General features: G+C 44.9%; 1 protein-coding gene across 3 annotated transcripts in view; it reads left to right on the top strand.

Moving 5' to 3' along the window:
- The first annotated feature begins 8200 nt into the window (after positions 1–8200).
- The window catches only part of pamr1a (peptidase domain containing associated with muscle regeneration 1a), a 122857-nt gene continuing 116957 nt past the window's right edge, over positions 8201–14100 (top strand). The window contains exon 1 of one of the 3 annotated variants that reach the window (XM_078221221.1): positions 8201–8425. In XM_078221221.1, the coding sequence (XP_078077347.1) occupies positions 8359–8425 (67 nt within the window). In that variant the 5' untranslated portion in view covers positions 8201–8358. Of the gene's footprint in view, positions 8426–9000; positions 9138–14100 lie in introns of those variants that run through there. The other 2 variants (XM_078221223.1, XM_078221222.1) reach the window with 2 other exon arrangements.

Raw genomic sequence — 14100 nt, 5'->3', positions numbered from 1 at the left:
CTAGTCCCGTTTCTAGCCTGTGGTCTTTCTACCACCACTACATTCCCTTCCTTTACCTCATTCTTAGTCTGACAACACTAACTAAGGGATCTATTGGCATAAAGAGGGAACTGATTTTGGTCAGGGAGCAGGGAGTAAGGGTAAATAGGGATTTTCTGATTGACAGGAACTGACAGTCGGGTCTCCCAGAAGTTGATGCTGAGCCCCAGATTTTCCTTCTATACATTAGTGTTCCGGATTTGTGAATCTAGGCGATCATACAAATGATCCAAAACTAGGAAAAATTGAATTATGAAGAGAAATGAAAACTGTGAAGGAGGACTGATAGCAGATAGAGTTTCTCAAAGTGTGAGATTGTAGAGCTGGGGCACAGAATGACAGATGGAAGTGCAGTTTAAATGGGAAAGTATCGGGGATGAGGTGGTGGTGAGTGTGCTCTTGAACAAATGATTTTATGGGAGCAAATACTAATGTCTAAAAGCTAGCTTGCAGGTCCTAGCAGTTATCAAAATAGCCTTATCACATGAGGAATCCAGAATATATAATCATGGAAGTACTGTTGCAGTCAAACAATGGAACTGGCATTCTCCAATAATGCCACAATGATGTAAGTGACTGTCTACTTCCCCTCACAATGATTAATTTGTTTTCCTGTTCCCTTTTATCTCCTCTAGGGATTTACCAAAACATTAAAGTTAAACTCTTGTGCACGGTTATGGTATCATGGTCTCTGACTCCCTCAGTGTATTACATGATAATGACCCACTCGAGAGCTGCGTGTAATATATTTTCTGTTCTTCATTCTCCAGATGTTGGTATGACTACCAAGACTGGCATTTATTGTCTATCCATTATTATCATGAGAAGGTGATTGTGGGCCTTCATCTTGATTATTGCTAGGCCACTCAAAGGGTAGTTAAGAGCCAACTACTTTGGAGAAAATTAACAAGTCACTTGGACAAATGTGGAATTATTAAGCAAAACTAGCATGGGGGTTGGTTAAGGAGCAATCTTGTTTAACTTGATTTGAGATAATGGAGAGGGTTGTGAGGGTAATGTCATGATGTAGTCATACATGAACTCCCAAAAGGCATTTGATAAAATGCCATTTAATAGGCTTGTTCCTGTTGACACTTGGTATTGGGGGACTAGCAGGGTAAATACATGTAGTTATGGGGATAGCTGAAGTCCATGGAATAAAAGGGATAGTGGCAGCATGGATACAAAGTTAATGTGTGTCAGCAACCAGAAAGTAGCTAAAACAGTTGTGTTTTTGGACTGGAAAGAGGTATACAATGGGAGCTGCCAAGGGTCAGTTTTAGGACCACTGCTTTCCTTGATCATGAAAGAGACTTGGGTGGACACAATTTCAAAATTTACAGATGGCAGAAAACTTGGAAAGATGGTGATCTGTGAGGAGAATTGTGATAGACTTCAAGAGGATATTGACAGGCCTGTGGAATGGGAAGATACGTTGAAGTGTAAAGCAGAGAAGTGTGAAGTTAGAAAGAACAAGGAAAAACAGTACAAAATAAAAGATTCAATTCTGAAAAGGAGTGTAAGAGCAAAATGACCTGGAGGTAGCTGTGCACAAGTTGTTAAAGGTGGTAGAGCAAGTTGTCAAGTGGTTAATAAAGTTCTAGTATGGTATCCCGGACTTTATAAATAGGGCATAGAATACAAAAACAGTAACTAGTGGGGTGCCGCAGGGATTGGTGCTGGGACCCCAGCTATTCACAATATCTATTAATGATTTGGATAAGGGAATAATATGTAACATTTCAAAGTTTGCAGATGATACCAAGTTGGGTGGGAGGGTGAACGCGAGGATCCTTCAGCGTGATCTGGACAGTTTGGCTAAGTGGGCAAATCAATGGCAGATGCAGTATAATTGTATAGATGCAGTATAATAATGGCAGATGCAGAAGCAAAAACAAGAAGGCAGATTACTACCTGAATGGCTGTAAATTGGGAGAGTGTGCAGTGGCACCTAGGTGTCCTTATGTACCAGTCACTGAAGGTAAGTATGCAGGTGCAGCAGGCAGTAAAGAAAGCAAATGGTATGTTGGCCTTCATTGCGAGAGGGTTCGGGTATAGGAGCAGGGATGTGTTGTTGCAATTATACAGGGCCTTGGTGAGACCACACCTAGAATATTGTACATAGAACATAGAAAGCCACAGCACAAACAGGCCCTTCGGCCCACAAGTTGCGCTGATCATATCCCTACCTCTAGGCCTATCTATAGCCCTCAATCCCATTAAATCCCATGTACTCATCCAGAAGTCTCTTAAAAGACCCCAACGAGTTTGCCTCCACCACCACTGACGTCAGCCGATTCCACTCACCCACCACCCTCTGAGTGAAAAACTTACCCCTGACATCTCCTCTGTACCTACCCCCCAGCACCTTAAACCTGTGTCCTCTCGTAGCAACCATTTCAGCCCTTGGAAATAGCCTCTGAGAGTCTACCCTATCCAGACCTCTCAACATCTTGTAAACCTCTATCAGGTCACCTCTCATCCTTCGTCTCTCCAGGGAGAAGAGACCAAGCTCCCTCAACCTATCCTCATAAGGCATGCCCCCCAATCCAGGCAACATCCTTGTAAATCTCCTCTGCACCCTTTCAATGGCTTCAACATCTTTCCTGTAATGAGGTGACCAGAACTGCGCGCAGTACTCCAAGTGGGGTCTAACCAGGGTCCTATAAAGCTGCAGCATTATCTCCCGACTCCTAAACTCAATCCCTCGATTAATGAAGGCTAGTACGCCGTACGCCTTCTTGACCGCATCCTCCACCTGCGAGGCCGATTTAAGAGTCCTATGGACCCGGACCCCAAGGTCCTTCTGATCCTCTACACTGCTAAGAATGGTACCCTTCATATTATACTGCTGCTTCATCCCATTGGATCTGCCAAAATGGATCACTACACACTTATCCGGGTTGAAGTCCATCTGCCACTTCTCCGCCCAGTCTTGCATTCTATCTATGTCTCGCTGCAACTTCTGACATCCCTCCAAACTATCCACAACACCACCTACCTTGGTGTCGTCAGCAAACTTACCAACCCATCCCTCCACTTCCTCATCCAGGTCATTTATGAAAATGACAAACAGCAAGGGTCCCAGAACAGATCCCTGGGGCACTCCACTGGTCACTGACCTCCATGCAGAGAAAGACCCCTCCACAGCCACTCTCTGCCTTCTGCAGGCAAGCCAGTTCTGGATCCACAAGGCAACAGCCCCTTGGATCCCATGACCTCTCACTTTCTCAAGAAGTCTTGCATGGGGGACCTTATCGAACGCCTTGCTGAAGTCCATATAGACCACATCCACCGCTCTTCCTTCGTCAATGTGTTTGGTCACATTTTCAAAGAACTCAACCAGGCTCGTAAGGCACGACCTGCCCTTGACAAAGCCGTGCTGACTACTTTTGATCATACTAAACTTCTCTAGATGATCATAAATCCTGTCTCTCAGGATCCTCTCCATCAACTTACCAACCACTGAGGTTAGACTCACCGGTCGGTAATTTCCCGGGCTGTCCCTGTTCCCTTTCTTGAATATAGGGACCACATCTGCAATCCTCCAATCCTCCGGAACCTCTCCCGTCTCCATCGACGATGCAAAGATCATCGCCAAAGGCTCCGCAATCTCCTCCCTCGCCTCCCACAGTAACCTGGGGTACATCCCATCCGGTCCCGGCGACTTACCAACCTTGATGCCATTCAATAGTTCCAACACATCCTCTTTCTTTATGTCCACATGCTCGATCCTTTCTGTCCACCGCAAACCAGCAGTACAACCACCCAGATCCCTTTCCACCGTGAATACCGAGGTAAAGTATTCATTAAGCACCTCCGCCATTTCTAACGGTTCCGCACAAACTTTTCCCCCTTCACCTTTTAAGGGTCCTATGCCTTCACATCTCATCCTTTTACTCTTGACATATTTGTAGAAAGCCTTGGGATTCTCCTTAATCTTACCCGCCAAAGTCTTCTCATGACCCCTTCTCGCTCTCCTAATTTCCTTCTTAAGCTCCTTCCTACATCCCGTATACTCCTCTAAATCCTTAACACCTCCTAGCTCTCTGAACCTTCTGTACGCCTCTCTTTTCTTATTCACCAGGTTCATCACAACCTTCGTGCACCACGGTTCCCGTACCCTACCAACACCCCCCTGTCTCATCGGAACGTTGTCATGCAGAGCTCCAGACAAACATTCCTTGAAAATCCTCCACTTTCCTTCGGTACTTTTCCCCAAGAATGCCTCCTTCCAATTTACCCGTCTAATTTCCTCCCTGATGACACTGTATTTCCCTTTACTCCAGAGAAACACTTTCCTAGCCTGCCTGATCCTATCTCTTTCCAATGCTATCGTGAAGGAGATAGAATTATGATCGCTATCCCCAAGATGCTCACCCACCGAGAGATCCTCCACCTGTCCAGGTTCATTAGCCAGCACCAGATCAAGTACAGCCTCTCCTCTAGTAGGCTTATCCACATACTGTGTCAGGAAACTCTCCTGGACACACCTAACAAACTCCTCTCCATCCAAACCCCTAGCCCTAGGGATATTCCAATCTATGTTTGGGAAATTAAAATCTCCCATCACGACAACTCTGTTATTCCTACATCTCTCCAGGATCTGTTTCCCCATCTGCTCCTCAACATCTCTGTTACTATTGGGCGGCCTATAGAAAACACCCAGCAAAGTTACCGACCCCTTCCTGTTCCTAACCTCCACCCACAGAGACTCCGTAGTCAATCCCTCCACGGCATCCACCTTCTCTACAGCCGTGACACTATCCCTGATCAACAGTGCCACTCCCCCCCCTCTCTTGCCTCCCTCCCTGTCCTTCCTGAAACATCTAAAACCCGGCACCTGAAGCACCCAGTCCTGTCCCTGAGACATCCAAGTCTCCGTAATGGCCACCACATCACAATTCGAAGCAGCAATCCACGCTCTAAGCTCATCCACTTTATTCACTACACTCCTGGCATTAAAATAGACACATCTCAGACCTTCAGCCTGAGCACTTCCCTTCTCCATCACTCGTCTAACCTCCCTCTTACCCTGTCTACATTCCTTATCTATTTGCGAGCTAACCTCCTCGCTCTCAGTCCCCTCATTTCGATTCCCTCCCCCCAACCTTTCTAGTTTAAAGTCTCTCCAGTAGCCTTAGCCAACCTTCCCGCCAGGATATTGGATATTGTGTGCAGTTTTAGTCTCCTTTTCTGAGGAAGGATGTTCTTGCTCTCGAGGGAGTGGAGCGAAGGTTTACCAGGCTGATTCTGGGGATGGCGGGACTGATGTATGAGGAAAGATTGACTATGTTAGGATTGTTTTTGCTGGAGTTCAGACGAATGAGGGGGTATCTCATAGAGACTTATAAAATTCTAACAGGACTAGACAGGGTAGATGCAGGGAGGATGTTCCCGATGGTGCACACTCTCCCAATTTACAGCCATTCAGGTAGTAATCTGCCTTCTTGTTTTTGCTTCTGCATCTGCCATTATTATACTGCATCTATACAATTATACTGCATCTGCCATTGATTTGCCCACTTAGCCAAACTGTCCAGATCACGCTGAAGGATCCTCGCGTTCATCCTCCCACCCAACTTGGTATCATCTGCAAACTTTGAAATGTTACATATTATTCCCTTATCCAAATCATTAATATATATTGTGAATAGCTGGGGTCCCAGCACCGATCCCTGCGGCACCCCACTAGTTACTGCCTGAAAAGGACCCATTAATTCCTACTCTTTGTTTCCTCTCTGCTAGTCATTTTTCTATCCATCTCAATACACTTCCCCCAATCCCATGCGCTTTAATCTTGCATGTCCAGAACCAAGGGTCACAGTCTGAGGATTTGGGGTCGACCATTTAGGACAGAGATGAGACATTTCTTCACCCAAAGAGTGCTGAGCCTGCGGAATTCATTACCACAGGAAGTAGTTGATGCCAAAACATTGAAAGTATTCAAGAGGCAGCTAAATATAGCACTTGGGGCGAATTGGATCAAAGATTATGGGGAAAAAGCAGGATTAAGCTATTGAGTTGGATGATCAGCCATGATCGTGATGAATGGCAGAGCTGGCTCAAAGGGCTAAATGGCCTCCGCCTGCTCCTATCTTCTATATATGTCTGTTGATCAGGCAAATTCAACCTAGCCCTTCAAAAGAGAATTGGATAATTATCTCAAGATAATATTGTAGGGTTATGGGGAAAAGGCTGGGGAGTGGAAGTAGGTGCATTTGTCTTGCAGAGAGCTGACATCGACATGATTGGCCAAATGGCCTCTATCAGTGCTGTAATCACTTTGATTCTAAGATGCTATATGCAGGTTAATGTTCAATATCCCTTGCAGCAGTCACAATTCTGGCATTCTTCTGAGCAGTCTGCTGTACCATCTGCATGTGAGCCGCTACAAATCAGAAGGTGTTATGGGGTGCAAGGGTTATCATTTGATGACATGGCTTATGTCTCTGGTGTGCAAGCTGCATAAGCTGTACGGATATAATGGAAACAGTGCTGCCCTACAAAACACAATATAGAAGACTGACTTTGAAAAGAAAATTGGATTAGTATCTGAAGAGAAAAGATTTGCAGGGCTATGTGGAAAAGCTGGGAGATTAGGATTAACTGAGTTCTCTTGCAGATAGTTGGCACTGACACAATGGGCTGAATGACCTCTTTCTGTGCTGTTACCATGCTATGATTTTCTGATTTTTACCTAGATTGAAGCCGATTTGATAACAACAATGGATAGTCTTATGGGGAGAGATGATGGTCAGCTTTTAAACATTGGCCTGAATATTCCGTCCATTGGGAGCACGTACCTAGCAGGCCCAGAAGCAAGCATGAAATGTTTCCAGCTGCAATCGGCCTCTGATTCAATTTCACGCTGGCTGGCCAATTAATAGGCAGCTAGCGTGAAACACATGCTGGGAAAGGCTCAGCGCTGCCTGGGAGGGCAGGCACTGAGAAAAGGAGAGTGAGGGTTGGTGCTTCTGATGTGCTCCTCAGTCGCTGCGGAGCTGTCTCAGGGAGCTCCAGACCTGTACAAAATAAAACACAATGGAAAAATATTATAAAGTGTCTAGGCAGCACATTCAAGCACAAACCTCAGTCCCCGGGCACTTTTTAAAATTTTACTTTAGCCCTAACACTTCATCCCAAGGTTTCAGCTAACATAAAGGGCACGTGGTTAATTGGCCCAACCACCAACCATAAAAGCAGACAGGCCACGTAACATTGCTTTCAATTGGCCCCTTAATTCGAGAGGCAGCTAGATATAGCACTTGGGGTGAATGGGATCAAAGGTTATGGAGAGAAAGCAAGATTAGGCTATTGAGTTGGACGATCAGCCATGATTGTAATGAATGGCGGACAGGCTCGAAGGGCCAAATAGCCTCCTCCTGCTCCTATCTTTTATGTTTCTATGTATAAATTGCCTGCTTGATTATCAGTGGATGTACTTTCAACTCTTGTGTGCGTCCATTGGCTGAAATATCGTGTGATGATCTCAGGACATGCGCCCAACGTCTTCTCGCACAATTGCATGCGTTTCCAGGTCGGGCATGTGTCCACCTGAGCAATGTAAAATTCTGGATCTTGCTGAAACACAGGGTAATACAGAGATCTGAACCACCCCATTACTGTAATTAGCTAAACTGTGTCAACTAGGAAAGTACTGGTTCCAAGTGTAACCCACACTTGCTAAACTGATCCCAAACTTAATTGTATTTTCTGCCCCTGGTCTGCCAGAATTCTGTTCCAAATGAATAGTGTGTGATTGGGGAGTGGGGTCTTAGTAACATTTGTGAGACTAAAGCTTAGCAAGGAACAAAAGTCTTTGAGCAGTGAGAAAGTTGGCAGAGAAAACAATAAACAATTTAAAGCAAATACTTGCTGCTACTCCAGATTTTAAATTATTGCAATAATATACAGGATGTAGAGAAAAATCAACTTAGCTTAAAGAGACAACATCTCAGTTGTGTGATCATAATGATAAAAGTTCAAACAACCTGTGTGAGGTGTACTACAGGAAGAGGTTTGTGTGACTGTTAAAGGCACATCTAACTGAGCACTTGCTGCATTCTGTGTGCACGCTGAAGACAAGCCAGCTTTAATGGAAAGGTTGGAATCCCTGCTGAGGATGATGTCATACATTTCTCATGTGAGAGTTGTCTGTGTTTTTGAAGGGTTTTTTTAAATCTTGTGGTAGGAAACTATCTGGGGTTCTGTAACATGAACTGACTATTTCTTGGGGAATCGTGTGAAGGAAAAACATTGACTGTAACATTAAGGGCAGACAACCTGAAGGAAGAGAGGAGCCGCTGTCTGAGCAGGATGTTGGTCTGGACAGTACTAACTCTGCTTATCCTCCAAATGCCAAGTATCTTAGCTCTGCCGAAAGGTAAGGCTCATATAATCGAATGCATGAAAATACCTTTATCTCAGCAGTACACAGTCGACCAGCATTGGATCTGAGCAGCAGTGAGCTAGAGTGTCACAGGTAGTTCTGAACAGCAGTGAACCAGGGCTGGGAACTCCGAGCAGCAGTGAACCAGGGCTGGGAACTCCGAGCAGCAGTGAACCGGAGCTGGGAACTCCGAGCAGCAGTGAACCGGAGCTGGAAACTCCGAGCAGCAGTGCACCGGGGTTGGGGGTCTGAGCAACAGAGTACCAGAGCTGGGGGTCTGAGCAACAGAGTACCAGGGCTGGGGGTCTGAGCAACAGAGTACCAGGGCTGGAATCTCTAGGCAGCAGTGAAGCAGGACTGGGGGCTCCGAGCATTGCGCCAGTGAATGGATATCTGAGCAGCAGTGAGCCAAGGCTGGGGTCCGAGCAGTAGTGAACCAGGGCTGAAATCTCGAGGCGGCAGTGAAGAAGGACTGGGGGCTCTGAGCAGCAATACGCCAGTGAATGGATATCTGAGCAACAGTGAGCCACTGAATGGGATTCTTAGCAGTATTGAGCCAGTGAATGCAACTGAGAGCAGCAGTGAACCAGTGAATGAGCTCTGACCAACAATGAGCCAGTGCTCCACAGGACTACAAAGAGTAGTGAGCCAGAGCTTTGGGGCTCTGTACAGCACGGAGCCAGAGATTCAGTGGATTTGAGAAGCAGTGAGTAACGACTTTAGATGGAGATCTGAGAAGTGGGGAGCCAGGGATTGTCCCTCTGAACAAGAGTGGTGCAAGGCTGCACCTCTGGTTGCAAGAAACCGTGATCTAGGACAATTGCTTTTTCCACTGGAGCTTCCAACCATTCGACTTTTTCACTTTAAAAGGAACTTCCTAATTTATTGATGACACCAGTTGCAAAGTTGTGCTCTTGATCTCTGATTTGTGGTCGGGAACTGGTTGAGCATCTGTATATTCAATTTAAATTAGCTGTGCTTGAACTAAAGGATACTTTATTTTTGTGGGATAAATCATAATGTACCTTAGACTGCTCTGGACTTTGCTTTTACACTGGGATAATTTGTGGTTGTTGTCAAACAGGCTAAACTGAATCAGGGCTGGAGGAATAAAAGCAGCATCTCCTCCTCCCTCTGCACCGAATTTCCAATTTTAGCCCTCTGCTATTGAAGTTTTCTTTGAACACCACTCTGTGTTCCACAGTCTTTCACCTCCAGTCCCATCATAAACTACAGCTTATGATCCTGCTCGGGTGAATATAAAAGATCCCACAACATTTTTCCAAAGAAGAGTGGTGCCCTGACAAGTACTTGTCCCACAATACACTTCACCATTATCACACTTATTTTGTTGTGCAGGAAGTAACTACTCGGTTCTGCAGTGTTATATTGTATTACTACATTTCAAAAGGATTTCATTGGCCATGAAGTACTTTGGAATATCCTGATATAGTAAAACTTTGTTTCTAAGAATGTACAGTTCATATAGTATATAATATGTTGTTCTGTGTTCGGTATATCCTGCATGTTATTCTCTGCACTATGCTTTTCTCCATATAATACACACCATGTTGTTCTCACAGAATGTATTTACCCATCATAAAAACATAGAAAATAGGCTCTTTGAGCCTGTTCCACCATTCAATATGATCATGGCTGATCCTCTATCTCAACACCATACTCTTGTGCTCCCTCCATACCCTTTGACACCTTTAGAATCTAGAAATCTATCTATTACTTTCTTACTCGGTCTCCACAGCCTTCTAGGGTAGAGAATTCCACAGGTTCACTGCTCTCTGAGTGAAGAAGTTTCTCCTCATCTCAGTCCTAAATGACCTACTCCATATCCTGAGACTGTGACCCCTTGTTCTCGACTCCCCAGCCAGAGGAAACAACATCCCTGCATCCAGTCTGTCCAGCCGTGCCAGAACTTTATATGTTTCAATTTGATCCCCCCTCATTTTTCTAAATTTCAGTGAATTTAAAACCCAATCTCTCCTCATATGACAATTCTGCCAACTCAGGAATCAGTGTGGTGAACCTTTGCTGCACTCCCCCTCTGGCAAGTATATCCTTTTTTAGATAAGGAGACCAAAACTGCACACCAAATTTCCAGGTATGGTTTCACCAAGGCATTGTATAGCTGCAGTCAGACATCTTTGCACTTGTACTCGTGTCCTCTTGCAATGAAGGCAAACATTTGCCTTGCTAATTGCTTGCTGTACCAACACGCTTGTTTCATGACTGGTGTACTCGGACACCCAGGTTGCTTTGTAGTCAACATTTCCCAATCTGTCATAATTTAAATAATACTCTGCCACTCTGTTTCTCTGTTCAAAGTGGATAACTTCACATTTATCCATGTTGTGCTGCATCTGCCACATATTTGCCTACTCACTCAACTTATCTAAATCACCTTAAAATTTCTTAACAGCTTCCTCACCACTCGCCACTTGTGTCATCAGCAAACTTGGAAATTTTCCAGCATATTTTGTTTTTGTTGGAAATAATACAGTTGGTTCCTTCATTATTGATGTATGTTGAGAATAGCTGGGGCCCAAGCACTGATTTCTGTGGGAAAGGTAAAGTCGCCATTGTTCCAGATGACCATTGGCTGCTGATGATTTAACCTGAGGATCACCACATCCCAGGAGAGGGGCAATGTTGAAAGGTGGGCCTTCATGAATAACCTCAGCTGGTGCTGAAATTGAACCCATGCTGTTGGCATCACTAACTAGCTATCCAGCCAACTGAGCTAACCAGCCCTATCCCAACCCTACCTGCAGGAGCTCACTAGTCATCGCCTGCCATGTTAAAAAATACCATTTATTCCTACTCTCTGTTTCCTGTCTGCTCACCAATTCATTGAATTACTATTCCTCATGTCAGACACTACTGTCCTACACTGCACTCATTCACCATCCTGACCCTTGCAGCAGTTCCTTGACCAGAAAACTCTTGTAAACTGTTTATTAATCTGCACTAAACTATACACCCTCAAACACCAGCTTATGTCATCAATTCTCTTTGCTCTGAAATTAATACATTGGTACCTGAGCCTGTGATTAATGAGTGGTCTAGAGTTGTTGTGCCAGTGGCCAGGGAAGAAAACTGAGCAGTTAGTGTTTATAGTTATTTCAGCAGTGACAATATACTCTGCACTGTTGAACCCAGCAATAATGAATAAACATCAATTAAGTCACTGACTGAAATCTAAGAATGACTCAAAGAAGGCAATCAGCCATTTTCCATTTCTCTTTAGCAGCACAAAACATGTGTAACATAAAGTACATTTGAAGCAAAAGTCAGGCAGAAATTTGTACTTTTTTCTGATGTGAGTTTGAAGCTGGGGAATGCATTTAATTTGATTTTGATTTGATTTATTATTGTCACATGTATTAACATACAGTGAAAAGTATTGTTTCTTACGTGCTATACAGACAAAGCCTACCGTTCATAGAGAAGGAAATGGGAGAGTGCAGAATGTAGTGTTACAGTCATAGCTAGGGTGTAGAGAAAGATCAGCTTAATGCAAGGTAAGTCCATTCAAAAGTCTGACAGCAGCAGGGAAGAAGCTGTTCTTGAGTCGGTTGGGACATGACCTCAGACTTTTGTATCTTTTTCCTGATGGAAGAAGATGGTGGGGTGCATGGGGTCCTTAATTATGCTGGCTGCTTTGCCAATGCAGCAGGAAGTGTCGACAGAGTCAATGGATGGGATGTTGGTTTATGTGATGGTTTGGGCTACATCCACGACCTTTTGTGGTTCCTTGCAGTCTTGGGCAGAGCAGGAGCCATACCATAGAACATAGAACATAGAACATAGAACATTACAGCGCAGAACAGGCCCTTCGGCCCACGATGTTGCACCGACCAGTTAAAAAAAAAAACTGTGACCCTCCAACCTAAACCAATTTCTTTTCGTCCATGAACCTATCTACGGATCTCTTAAACGCCCCCAAACTAGGCGCATTTACAACTGATGCTGGCAGGGCATTCCAATCCCTCACCACCCTCTGGGTAAAGAACCTACCCCTGACATCGGTTCTATAACTACCCCCCCTCAATTTAAAGCCATGCCCCCTCGTGCTGGATTTCTCCATCAGAGGAAAAAGGCTATCACTATCCACCCTATCTAAACCTCTAATCATCTTATATGTTTCAATAAGATCCCCTCTTAGCCGCCGCCTTTCCAGCGAAAACAATCCCAAATCCCTCAGCCTCTCCTCATAGGATCTCCCCTCCATACCAGGCAACATCCTGGTAAACCTCCTCTGCACCCTCTCCAAAGCCTCCACATCCTTCCTGTAATGTGGGGACCAGAACTGCACACAGTACTCCAAGTGCGGCCGCACCAGAGTTGTGTACAGTTGCAACATAACGCTACGACTCCTAAATTCAATCCCCCTACCAATAAACGCCAAGACACCATATGCCTTCTTAACAACCTTATCTACTTGATTCCCAACTTTCAGGGATCTATGCACACATACACCTAGATCCCTCTGCTCCTCCACACTATTCAAAGTCCTCCCGTTAGCCCTATACTCAACACATCTGTTATTCCTACCAAAGTGAATTACCTCACACTTCTCCGCATTAAACTCCATCCGCCACCTCTCGGCCCAACTTTGCAACCTGTCTAAGTCTTCCTGCAAACTACGACACCCTTCCTCACTGTCTACCACACCACCGACTTTGGTGTCATCAGCAAATTTGCTAATCCACCCAACTATACCCTCATCCAGATCATTAATAAATATTACAAACAGCAGTGGCCCCAAAACAGATCCCTGAGGTACACCACTTGTAACCGCACTCCATGATGAATATTTACTATCAACCACCACCCTCTGTTTCCTATCCGCTAGCCAATTCCTGATCCAATTTCCTAGATCACCCCCAATCCCATACATCTGCATTTTCTGCAGAAGCCTACCATGGTGAACCTTATCAAACGCCTTACTAAAATCCATATATACCACGTCCACTGCCTTGCCCCCATCCACCTCCTTGGTCACTTTCTCAAAAAACTCAATAAGGTTAGTAAGGCACGACCTACCTGCCACAAAACCATGCTGACTATCACCTATCAATTCATTACTCTCCAAATAACTATAAATCCTATCCCTTATAATTTTTTCCAACATCTTGCCGACAACAGATATGAGACTCACCGGTCTATAATTCCCGGGGAAGTCTCTGTTCCCCTTAAACAATGGGACAACATTCGCTAACCTCCAAGCTGTGATACAACCAGAAAAAGTGCTTTCTATGGTGCATCTGTAAAAGTTGGTGAGAGTCATAGCTGACATGCCAAATTTCCTTAGTCTTCCTTAGTTTTGGATGGAATGGTAGCATCCCGCCACTTTCCCACCTCACCCCTATTAACCCTTTTCTGGAAAAGACTACGATCCCTTCCTGATGCCATTTGAGGCCTTTAAATAGCATTTTCCCAATGGCACTGGTATTAACCCAGTGATGGGTGGGCCTGTTGCTATGCAGGGAGCATGACATTCAAACCTGTACTGATTGCTTATGATATCCCAGGGAGATCCCTCATTCAAAGGCACTTAGTGCCTGCTCGAGGAACCTAGCATTAGGAATTAGGGGGGTGCTCACCACCTGTCTTTGCTGCTGACCTCATAGCTTGTCCCTCCTTCACAAAGC

This window comes from Mustelus asterias, chromosome 9 (assembly GCF_964213995.1).
Source record: "Mustelus asterias chromosome 9, sMusAst1.hap1.1, whole genome shotgun sequence".
NCBI classification, from domain to species: Eukaryota; Metazoa; Chordata; class Chondrichthyes; order Carcharhiniformes; family Triakidae; genus Mustelus; species Mustelus asterias.
This window is presented reverse-complemented; position numbering and strand designations above follow the sequence as displayed.